The sequence below is a fragment of the Stegodyphus dumicola genome, chromosome 10, assembly GCF_044657685.1.
Source record: "Stegodyphus dumicola isolate Sdum_Otavi_A_Nest chromosome 10, ASM4465768v1".
NCBI classification, from domain to species: Eukaryota; Metazoa; Arthropoda; class Arachnida; order Araneae; family Eresidae; genus Stegodyphus; species Stegodyphus dumicola.
Window position 1 is genome coordinate 170,228,100 of NC_140777.1, and position 12,814 is coordinate 170,240,913.

At 34.2% G+C, this 12,814-nt stretch overlaps 1 protein-coding gene across 2 annotated transcripts in view; it reads left to right on the forward strand.

Annotated features, from left to right (window-relative positions):
- Positions 1-12,814, forward strand: part of LOC118190420 (uncharacterized) — a 75,048-nt gene that overhangs the window by 42,622 nt on the left and 19,612 nt on the right. For both annotated transcript variants that reach the window (XM_085825864.1, XM_085825865.1), the window contains 2 exons: positions 3,521-3,582; positions 9,326-9,529. In XM_085825864.1, coding sequence (XP_085681990.1) covers positions 3,521-3,582; positions 9,326-9,529 — 266 coding nt within the window. The remainder of the gene's footprint in view (positions 1-3,520; positions 3,583-9,325; positions 9,530-12,814) is intronic.

The window sequence follows — 12,814 nt, forward strand, 5'->3', positions numbered from 1 at the left end:
TATATGTACATAGCACCGAGGTTTGCCGATTTCGCCTCATGCAAAGATTTCCGTTGTTAGAATCGCTGTTGCTGTAAAATTTCATCAGCTTTTTTTATTTTTCCGTATATCATACACAATCATGCCACAATTCCATACCATTCTGCTATAAATCGAGGAGTAGCACCTGCCTGCAGAATTTGCACTTTTTGCGTTACCGTCAATGCAAAGTGTTTACGTTTTTTGACGTTGCAAACAGTGAAATCATGAGTGCGTTTCTTATCTGTCATTGTATTAAAAAAGGCTGAAATTTAAAATATTCTTAATTTATCCACAAAATATCTGGATTAAAAAAAAAGGCAGCACTAAACAATCTCGTGAAATAACAAAGCTCAGAAAATACAGCAATGTGAATCGTGAACTTGAACGAAGAATTGCGTGAATTGTCTTCTTTTTTACCTCGATGCAGATTAGAGGGGGAAAACTTTTATCTTATTTATTTTATTTTTTTTTATGTCAATAATTTGGTATTTCCTTTATGACTCATTATTATTCTGTAAATATAACGTTCATTATTCGGTAAGTATTTTTTCTTCAATATTTCGTATTCAATGTTGGAGTTTCCGGAACCCATAAAATGAATGGTTATATTTTGAGAGGCAGCACAGATTTCAGGTCGGCGGATTTTCGGTATTTGTATCACTGCCAAACTCACATTTGAAACATAACTGATTATACAAGAAAAAAGCAGTTTTGAAAACTTACGAGTTTGTCAGTGATTATACAGCTTTATTCTTATTGTATTTTTAAATTTTTATTGTGTTTTTTTTTTTATAATTGTACATACTATTCCTACTCGGACCATATTAAAATAATAGATAGCATTTAACTTTACATAATTTTAAAAGTTGGATTTCTAGTTCATTCTTTGCCTGTTTAGTGTTAATTTAGGTTAATTAAAGAATTGTTTTATGTCAATTTTAGCAGCAGTTGCACAGGATTTTTTATGTTACGAATTATGGATAGTTTTTATCCAGTTGCAACCCAAAATTTAAAGCAAAAAGTACTATAAATGCCCCTTTGTTGAAGTGTGCACTCACTTTTCCTGGCTTCCTTTCACTATGCTAATGTGTGTTGCTTATTTCTTTGCTTCATCCATTGTCTAAAAGTGGGATTAGTTATTGTGATATATTAAATTGTGGAGTGCTTATTCCATTTATATGTATGATATTAAAAGAATACTATGTGTCCTAAGAATCAATTAGCAAGGAATAAAATTTGTGTGTTGAATCCATGCTATGTCTGCAGGTTTTTCTTTTTTTATGCACCTTATGAATCTATGCAACTCTGTCATTCTATATACACCAAAAGAATCATCAAGTCTCCGCAAAATTTATAATAATATATACACACACACACATATATATATACGAGGTAGGATTCAAAAGTTCCCAAACCGAGCCTGTAACGTAAAAAATATTATGAATTAAATTGCAGAAACACATCCTGCTTCGAAATAAGACCCTTTGCAACAACAAACTTTTGCCAACGCCTGTAAAGTTCATTTAAGTATGTCTGGAATCCATTTTTGACCATGTCCTTTAATTCAGCCTGCAATGCACATTTAACTTCATCTGAAGATTGAAATTGATGACCCTGCAAGCATCTTGCCAGTTCAGGAAATAGGAAGAAATCATAGGGTGCAAGATCAGGTGAGTAAGGAGGATGAGGCAAAATAGTTGTTTTTGTTTTCGCAAGAAAGTCATTTGGCCCACATTTTTGGTCTCTTCTTCTGGATCGACCTATGCAAACGACGCAGGATTTCGACATAGAGTTCTTTGGTAACAATGCGTCCTTCAGGGATAACTTCCAGATACACAATGCCATGGATATATTGAAAAATACCTCTAGCATGACTTTTCCTTTAGAGCGATCATGGTGAAATTTCTGCTTCTGTGGAGATTGTGGTGATTTCCTCGTTGCAAATGCTCTCTTGGTGTGTGGGTTGTACAAAAAACACAATTTCTCGTCTCCAATAACAATTCTGCCAAGTAGGGAAGAATCTTTGTCAACAACCGAGACAAAGATCCTTCCCTCTCCACCAAAGTCTCCTGCCATTTCCATTCGAAATCCCTTTTAGTCTACTTTTAACATGCAGGAAACGATGTGTTGCACACCATATGCATTTTAAGATCCTTAGTCAGTATGCGCTGACATGTGGCCTCTGATATCCCAACTGATTCTGTTATTTGGCTAATTGTTTGCTGCCTGTTCGCATATACCACCGTAGACACCTTTTTGATGTTTTCATCGATGTGTGAATTCACGGAATGGCCACAGCGCTTGTCGTCTTTTGTACTTTCCCTGCCCTTCTCTGAAACAATGATGCCACTCAAAAGCTTACATTCTTGATAACGTTTTACTTCCGTACACATGCTTCAACATCTTAAAAGTCTGCGTAGTACTCTTTTGCAAGCGAACACAAAATTTGATATTGATTGTCTGCTCAACTGACACCATTTCTTTCTATCGCCAGTTACTAAATGCATTTGTGTACAAAAACTCTGTCGTCACGAGCTTTCGACCACATGATTTGGGACAAACCACTTTTAGAAAAGGGAGAGAACATAACACGAAAAAGTAACTTACTTTTTAATAACACAAAAAAATTCTCGTGGTCACATTGCTGCAAAAAAATATTATGTTATAGACTCAGTCTGTGAACTTTTGAAGTATATTACCCCTCTCTCAGAAACACAGGACATTGTGCATTGTATGTAGGAGTGAACATTTACCTCTTTGCCTCAAGTGAAAAAATACGTAGGCCATAGTTGTGGTTTCAGCCATTGTTTATTACAAAGGCAGCAACGCATATCATTAATAAATTTTTGTTCACACAAAATGTGAAGTCAAGAATAATGACATTGTTTCAGTTTGGGGATAGGTACAATTTTCCTGCAATCTGCATCATGTTAGCAGCAGATTAAAAGTTATTTTTGTACTCATGTACTATATAAAATTTAATTAATCAGTATTTTTTTGTTAGTAATGTTTAATCAATTCATATTTTTGTACAGAAAATAAATATTTATAGTTGCAGATGTATGTTTTGAGGGAAGAATCTGAATCATATTAGTATTAAATGATTTATTGTGTATTATCATAGTGTTCAGTTAAAAAGGAAGAAAAAAATCACTGTATGCAATAATAATTATAATTGATCCTTAATAGGACTTTTTCAAATCATTATTCACAGTTCTTAATGTGTCTAATTATGATTTTTTTTAACTGACTCTTTTGTAGAATTTTACAATTTTTAGCAAGATCATCCATTTTTCTTATCGAATCAGATGCAGCAAACCAAAAATTTGGTTTTGTGAAGATTTATTATAGCAGTGTTTGTAGTACTGAAAAGAAGCTTTTAATTTTATTTGAAATCACATTTTTTTAAAAATTATTATTATTATTTTGCAGTTAAATGCAAACCAATAAGTTTTAGTCATGAAATTTTTTAAATTATATACATTTATTTCTGTTTTAGATTTATACGAGGATGATAAACAAGTTATAGAAAATATAAAAAGAATTGGACCTTGTGCAACTGTAAGTTGTCAATTTTAAAATTCTTATGAATTTGAATGTAAAATCTAATCAGGTTAAATGTTTACTGTGGCAGCTGTATTATTTTGACAGCAGTAAATACATAAGTTACAAATTCATAATTTAGTCTGTGAAGCTAAATATCTCAGCATCTCAGAATTTATTTTCAATCAAATGTGAAAAAAGAGAGGAATTTGCTTTCATTCTGCAGTAAAATTGCCAGAAAGCTCAAGTAATTATAACTTTTTAGAAAAAAAATTCTCCTGAAAAATTTTGTAATTGTCAGATTTATAAGATCATTATATACTTACAATACTCTTAATATATATACATTGTCACTAAATAGCGTGATTTAGCACCAATAATGGATTTTCATGTATCCAGAATTTGGCATTTCCCAAGCTTTTTAAGATACTCAAGCTTTTACTGTATTTAAAATATTTTCTGTGTTTTAATATAAAATAGGAATTAACTCATAAAGGAAAATTTGGGGCTGATCTCCAGTTTATATATACATGTATATACTCCAGTTTATATATGTATATACAGGGTTTCTCAGTACCAGGTTTCATAAGTCCTAGCACAGGTAGGGTGCACCTCAGTGATTCAGAATAATAGCAATGCAGGGTCAAAAATGCTTTCCTGATGTGCTGGTGTACACAGTAACATCAGAAATTATATTCTTTTTAATAATAAATTTACATGAACAAAAGTAACATGAGTTAAAGATAGTGTTTGAAATTTGGTCCACCGACTTCAGTGCACGCTTCACATCTACAGCACATGGAATTCTGAACATTCTGGAATATCCCATATTTTGAATTTCCCTGCCAGCTACTGTGATTTGTGCAATCAGCTCCTTGTCAATGGGGATCTCATAAACCAGTGTCTTCATATGCCTTCATATATTAAAAAAAATAATAAAATAAAGGCATGATTTTCCGGTGGTCAAATAGGCCAACTCACCAAACCACCATGTCTGATCCACTTTTGGCCAAATCTGATTTCTAGGTGGGTATGAGCATTATGGCTGAAATAGGCAGGGGCCCTATTGTGTTGGAACCCCATTGTCTGTCACATCAATGCAGAAATCTATTCATCACCTAGAAGTTGCAGAATGACTTGCTGGAGAAAGATCAAATAGTTACAACCGCTTAGACAAAAAAATCAATGGATAAGGTCCGATGAGGTGATTCCTCGCAATGCCCACCCAAACATTAACCGAAAAGCATCTCTGTGCTGCATGATGTCATGTTGCAATTTCTTTACCACCCAGAGATGGGCATTATGTGTGTTGAATATTCTTTTCCCTGTGAAAGATGTCTAATCTGTTAACAGCACATTAGCAGGGAAATGGTGACATATAGTACACTTTCCTAGAAACCATTGTGTGAATGCTATATGAGGTGCATAATCACCCGTTTGAAGTAGCTGGATGTGGTATGGGTGTATTGGCTCTGACTCTATAGTAATCTTTATTTTACCACTCTGTTTCATCAAATAACATCAATCCACATTTTAGCTCAAAAATAATCTTTATTTCGTTTTAAGCAAATTTACGCAACTCTTTAGAACAATATCATTAGTAATATTTTGTTGCCATTCCAAGAACAACAAAAATTGAATAATATTTTTGTTGCCAATCTCAAAACAACAAAAAACAAATAAAGTGATATTAATCAGTAATTAAAGTTTCTGTATAAGTTTAAGCCACAACAGGTGCATTTCGTTTTCTCTGCAAATCCTCTGGATGCTGGAACAGGAAACCCTGACTGCATATGCTACACTTAAACTTGGGATCCCCATTGCCTGATGTAGCACACTCTCTTTGATGTCCGGAGTCCGTGCTGATTGTTTCTGATTAATGGCAGCTCTTTGAAAGGAACCTGTTTTCTGCTTACCTCCGGTGCTACCTTTCAAAAAAATTATGGCTGGATGTATGCCTCATAGGATATTGTTGCTGTGCGGTAGGTCCACTACAATCTGCAACCCCATATGCTAAATAAATATTGGCTAACTGTGTGATCGTATAATTATTTATCCTATTAAGTCTACATCCTTGTGTGAAATGAAAATTCCTTGGAAGAACTCACAGAACTTCCATACAATGCCATCTACCACATCAGAAAAGCATTTCAGACCACAGGGTGTACCATAAATGTTGCGACAAACTTCTAGGGAAGGTAGGGCACATCATAAGGATTAAGAATTGCATAGGAACCTATACCCGGAAACTTCAGGGATAATTGGTAGCAGAGGTAGAAGATGAGAAAGGAAACAATAGAGTGATTCATTTGAAACATTTATTGGACATGAATACAAATGGTGTTACAACAGATGCTCGAAGTTTGCACCATCAGACGCCAAACATGCCTGACACCGACAGACCATTGATTGCCGAACATGTTCAAACACACCGGGAGTTTCTTTGTAGCAGCTGCACAGGCGAGTCTTGGCATGAGATCCATTTAAGACACAACAGGATTGTGATACACGACACTTTTGATGGCTCCGCACAAAAGGAAATGAAAGCTCGATAAATCCGGTGAATGTGGGGGGCCAGGGAACTGGTCCACCATGCCTATTCCATTGATGTGGGAATGATCTGTTCAGATGGTCATGAACATCCAGTCCAAAATGAGCAGACGCCCCCTCATGTTGGAACCACATGTTGCACCTCACATTTAGTAGAACATCGTCAAGCAAGCCGGAAGAACTTGCTCCAGAAAGATCAGATAATTTGTTTCATTCAACCTGAATGGTAAAAGGTATGGCCCGACTAAGCAGTCGCCAACCAAACGCGCCCACACGTTGACTTTGAAGCGTTATACTGCATGGTGCCGCACACAGTGGGGGTTTTCTTGAGCCCACAAATGCTGATTGTGGTGATTGAACACGCCATCCCTAATGAATGTGGCCTCATCCTTGAAGCTGGGAAATTAACATCACGGGCACTTTCTTGCAGAAACCACTGTGCGAAATGCACACGTTCAGGATAGTCATCGGGGAGCAGTAACTAAAGCCTTTGGAGATGAAAGGTGGGGAAGGACTCGGCATTCAAGACACGCTGGACACTGGTATGAGACATTCTTAATTGAGAAGCAATGGCACATATCCTGGTCCCTGGATTACTCTCCACTGTATCCAACACATTTGCTTCCCTAACAACTGAGCAAGTCAATCGTGGCCTGCCCTCACTTGTCCTGCCACTTCTTAATGACCCGTAGTTACACAAATTTTGATGCAGACGTACGAACAAACTGGGGTGTGGTTGATGTCTGTCGGGGAAGCGTTCTTGATAAATGTGTGCAGCAGCTCCTGCATTACCCTCAGCTATTCCATACACTAAGTGCACGTCTACAAGCTCGCCATTCATATAGCGTTTCATGCTCTTCGTATGGTGCCTACCACTCGAATGAGGCAATCCTCACTTTCCATTTAGCACTGTCCTGTAGAGCACCCCCTGTGGTGTACAGTGACATTTCTGAGTGTGGGTTCCTATGCAATTCTTAATTCTTATAATGTGCCCTACCTACCCTAGAAGTTTGTCTCAACATTTACGGTACACCCTGTATATATATATGTGTGTGTGTGTGTGTGTAACAATATGATGACTAGCAAATTCTAAAAGCAGTGTTGCGTTTGAAAAATTATTTTTATTTTGTAACATAGCATCTTCAAATATTAAGCATATGTAATCATTAATTTGATTTACTATAAAAATGTTCAATAATTTGTTTACTGAACATTTCTGCTCGTCTGTTAAACACTGCTGCAAATTAAGGAAACTATAACCAAAAGCTTTATTTTTGATTGATAATACTCCAAGCCATCCTTTGCATCTGTCCAATTTAACAACATGCATTCCAGTAAAAAATGGTTTTCTTGCCACCAAATGTAGCTTCCTTAATCTGACCAATGATTCAAGCTATAATTTCAAATTTTAAAGCTTATTATCTGCATCAGATATTCCGACAACTTACTTCTAAAACCAATGGAGAAGATAAGCAAACCGTTAGAGAGTTTTTGGAAAAACTACAATGTTATGGATATTGCAGACAACATTAATCTTTCCTAGAATGAGGTGACCAAGAAATGTTTGAAAGAAAATTATGGTTGGGTGTATGCCTCGTAGGATAAAAATAAAAAAATATATAAACATAAATTTGAAATATGTATTATAGTGATGACGTGACGTGATTATGAGTGTGGAGGGACATGTGACCAAAGCTAAGCAGAGATACAAGTGAAGCCATTGCTGATGTTGACAAAATTGTCAAGCTAGCTAATGGAATAGGGTTGGTTAATATAAATGCACAGGATACTGCAAGTTGCAGCAGGTCTGAAATGATTAAAGTCTCAAATGACGGTCGAACAGCAAGTGCACAAAATAAATCAAGTGGGATAAACTTTCAAATTACTAGAATTTTGATCGTGTCATACCTTTTGGTAAAATCATATGAAATTAAAAGTTTTACATAGACTGTGTAGGAAAAACATCAATGATGGGGGGAAAAAACTGTATAAACAGTGGGATCAAAAAGAATACATACGAGTAAAATTGAGATATCTATGATTAAAATTTCTTGGGATTGTAAGCAGATATTGTTAAAGGCAGGTATGCATATTAAGTTTTTGAATTTGTTTCTAAAAGTTATCTTTTGCATCGGAAAAAAGTTAATTTAAAAGCATTTAAATTCAACATTTGCATAAAAGCTAAAACTCAAAACTTTTTTTTTATTTAAATTAAATTCTATAAGACCTGTAAATGACCATTATTTTCTTTGAATGGAAATAGTTTAAATCATGTTATTTAATGATTTTTGAACTCCAGTTTTGCATATCATAAACCTTTTATTGCTTTCTTAAGAGCTTTTTTCCAAATCTATGTTTTTATATGGAAAAGTTACTTGGAACTTTTCCATATAAAAATATGGATTTGGAATATGTTTTATCAAAGCCAATCAAATGGAGCTAAAACAATTTTAATCGTTACTTAATCAAGAATTCTTTCTTGTGTAGTTCATTTCTTAAAGCGAAATTATTTTCTACAGTTGATGAAGATAGATTTAATCCTGCTGTAGAGTTTGACTGTCTTTACTAAATGTACAAAGTAGTTAGCTATGTAGACATTAAATGACTTATTGCTAAGTCTAAAGAACAGAAACTTGCAAGAGGTGTAAAAGACCTTTTATTTTATGCTAAATGAGATAAACAGAAGGCACCCCTGGTGCTTACATGTCCGCCACCCCATATGTCAAGAAACTCAAGGCAGTAAATCAAATGTGAAGCAAAATTGAAATAATTAATAGCCTAAAGTTGCCCAGAGAATTTAATGTGAAGTTGGCTCAAAACTTCACCAGCCTAGATTTAAATTCAACTATTGGCAATCAAATGCAAAACCAAAAACAAGAACTGTTTATCTAGAATAACAAACCCTACTAGGCCTACAGAAGGCAGAATATGCTCTAAATTAACAATCTCAAAACCTCTGTTTAAATTCATGCAAACTCGTTTGCATTCTGGTGGGAAAATAGAAAGCGAGAAGTGGTGGAACAAATTCAAAACCTAAAATTCAAAATTAAAGAAACCTCACAATATGAACATTTTTTAAAATTCAGTAAAAACTTGAATATAAAATTTATTAAATTTCTCATTTAAAAAATATTGATATTTTTTGTATGTTTAGCTATTATGTTTTATGTTTTAGTTTAATTTGAATTTCTTACTCTTTTTTGCTTTATAGATAAATTCTGTTGCATGCTGCTTACTGGATAAAGTCAATTCTCAAACATTTCATGCAGCATTGCAGTGTTTATGTGCCACTGCTGCTTCTTATCAAGAAGAACTTGCTTTAGCATTTGAAATTACAAGAATTGCATTGCCAAAAGCTCACAGAGTATCATTATCTAATGTAATATCTGATTTTTTCCGATATTTGCCAGAATTGGTAAGTTTCTTAATAGACACTTTTTGCTATAATAAAATTTATGTTCATTGCACATTCCATTTTTGTTTTTTAATCAAGTACATTTTGAAATAAATTCAACATTCACCTTTTTTTCACCCCTTGCTTATTTAATCTCATTTCTGTTTTGGCATTAAAAATTAAAGCTGTAGGGAAACCAATTTTTTTAACAGAAGAATATTATAACATTAGTATAGTATTAAATGGTACTATACTTACATGATGAATAATAGCACATAAATAGGGCATAATAACTTGCTTATGCAGATAAACAAGTAATAAAACCAATCGTGGATAAATGAAGTGTAAAATTTGCAGCAGTAAAAGAATTGCTGAAAGCGCACTGGGTAGATTTTATATTCTAATATCATATTAGCCTCAATATAATATATAAATGCCCTTCTGAAATCATACAGGGTGATTCAAAAATATGTTTTTGTTTGTTTATTTAATTATGGCAAAGCAATCAAGAGCTATCTGCCTTAAGCGCAGGGATGCCTTCGTGGAGGGAAGTGAAACCGACTCGCATACACATTACACATGGGGAAAACCATGAAAATGCCCATGCAGCCATTGCTGGGATTCAAATCCCAGGCCAAACTACTAGTGTTCAGCAACTGTACCGCTTGACTGCTGGTGGGCCCAAAAATATATGGCAAAAATGTAAAGAGACTGAAATAAGCACTTTGTGTAACAAAATGTGTGTGCCAAAATAGTGTTGAGGTGGTGCAAGGTGCTATTAAGTGGTTTGATTAAAGCATTCTGCTTACAGAAATTGTTATTCCCCATATGGATTTAAAGTGATGTTTTTTGTTAGACAAATGTTGAGCTCATCAGCATGTGTTTTTATTTATAGGGGTGTGGCCTAAATTTAGCAGCTACTCAAAGGAGGTACAGAAAACAATTCCCAGATACCTCCCTTGAGCAGTAGTTCAGTTTCCATCCACAGCGATGCAGATGAAATGCATGTATGTTTAAATGTATAAATGTGTTTATGTAGTTGCATGTGTATTTAAATGTATAAATGTGTTTATGTAGTTGCATATGTATTTAAATGTATAAATGTATTATGTTGCATGTGTATTTAAATGCATAAATGTGTTTATGTAGAATATTGTTTAAAATCTACATAGAGACTGACATTTCACACCAGCAAAATGCTTTTACCAACTGCTGAACTGTACACCTCCCCATCTCCCTACTTCAGCACGCACAATTTTGTCACAAAATTTGCTTATTTTGGTTCCCTTTACCTGCCCTTTCCATGTTTTCCAGATAATCTTTAATCACTCTTTATATGCATCTTAATAATTAAAATGATTTATTTTATATCTTTTCCGGTGAAAATTAAAATACAGCATATTTACATAATTTTAACTCAAGATGTGTTATTTAGACCATTCAGGTATCTTCTTACATTCAGTACATCAAGCAGAAAACATTATATGCAAGATATTCTGCTCTTTCTTCATGAAGAAACATATTTAAAAAATGTACGTCATCTTATATTCAGTCAAGTTACATTAATGTGACCTTCTTTAATATCCAGAATAACCACCATGTGTAGTGCAGACAGCAGCTAGACGAATTTGAAGGGACTTAATAATGCTCTGGAAAATATTCATAGAAATACTGACTATGCTGATTGGAGTGCATTTGACGGCTGCTGGAGTTGCATATCAGATTATTTATAAAGCTAATAAACTTGGCCATAGATTCTCAATAACCATAGATTCTCAATTGGGTTTAAATGAGGGGAAATATGTCTTTCTGGTGTAATATTGCAATATGTATCAATTGTCATTGCAATTTTGCACGGTGGAAGGGCTGATGTTCTTAAACATATGCTTTCACAAGGACAATCTGAATTGTACTGGATAAAAAATAAAATTTTTCTGGAGAAACAAAGGACCAAAAAGTTATTAATGCAGAATGCCTGTTTTTTGCCCTTTTACTAGATCACAACCTGCCTCTCAATGCATCGGATCGTACTGCAGCCTTTTTTAGAAAAATGCTTCTCGCCAGTAAAATAAATAAAAAATACTCAAGTGCAAGGACAAAAACGGCCACCATTACAGAAGAAATTGGTATGAAAAATAAATCTTCAGTCATTGATTGCATTAAAACAGCTCCATTCTGCCTTTGTACGGAAGGAAGCAATAAGCAGTCTCAGAATTTGAGTGTAGTTTACTTTCTGTCCCCACTTTAGAAGAGATTCGACAGGCTTTAATAACAGCACAGCTAATTGTTAAAACTTTAAAAGAAAGTGCAATTCTTCAGGATAATTACTTAGCACTTAGTGCCACACCAGGAATGCACCAGGATTTTAGCCTTAAAGTCTGATGTTGGAGGCATCTTAAAAAACGAAAATTCATATTTGCAAATTATGAAATGCACCTGTCACCTCTTAAATTTAGCAGTTAAAAAGGGTATTTGAACTCATTGTTAATATTCATTACTATCTTGGAAAAATTGCTAAATGGAAGAGAAAATTTAAACTATTCCAACAGTTGCATAATACAGAAATAAGAAAAAATCTGAAATATGTATATACATGCTGGTTATCTTCAGAGAAATGTTTAGCTAGAATCGTAGACCACTTCTTGCATTTTTTAAGGTAAAAGTAAATGCTTCTAGTGTTAAGATAAAAGGTCCTGTTGAAAGTTATAAAGTATCTGAAGTAAATGGAAATATAGTTATTGTTTCCATTGTTGAAAATAGATGTGATAAAAATTAAGTAATTTCTGCACCTGCGAGCAATTTAATTGATAATTCTCAAAATAATACCGCAAAGTATAAGCGTAAAGCTCTCCCAAAATAAAAAAATCGCTTGACAAGGGACACATTTTCCAATTATTGTAAGTTTATCTTGTGAAGAACGAATATTTATGTTTTTCTCTTCGGACCTTAGCAAAGCTCTTTCCTTTCTTGTGTGCTCCATTTTGTCATCATTCAATGTTCTGAACACAATTCCACAGTGCAGAATTACATTAATTCATGTTTTGCAGTCAATGATTAATGATCTGTTAAAGTGTGCTCCATTTTGTCATCATTCAATGTTCTGAACACAATTCCACAGTGCAGAATTACATTAATTCATGTTTTGCAGTCAATGATTAATGATCTGTTAAAGTGTGCTCCATTTTGTCATCATTCAATGTTCTGAACACAATTCCACAGTGCAGAATTACATTAATTCATGTTTTGCAGTCAATGATTAATGATCTGTTAAAGTATTTAATGATGAGGGAAACTAATAAGAGTATT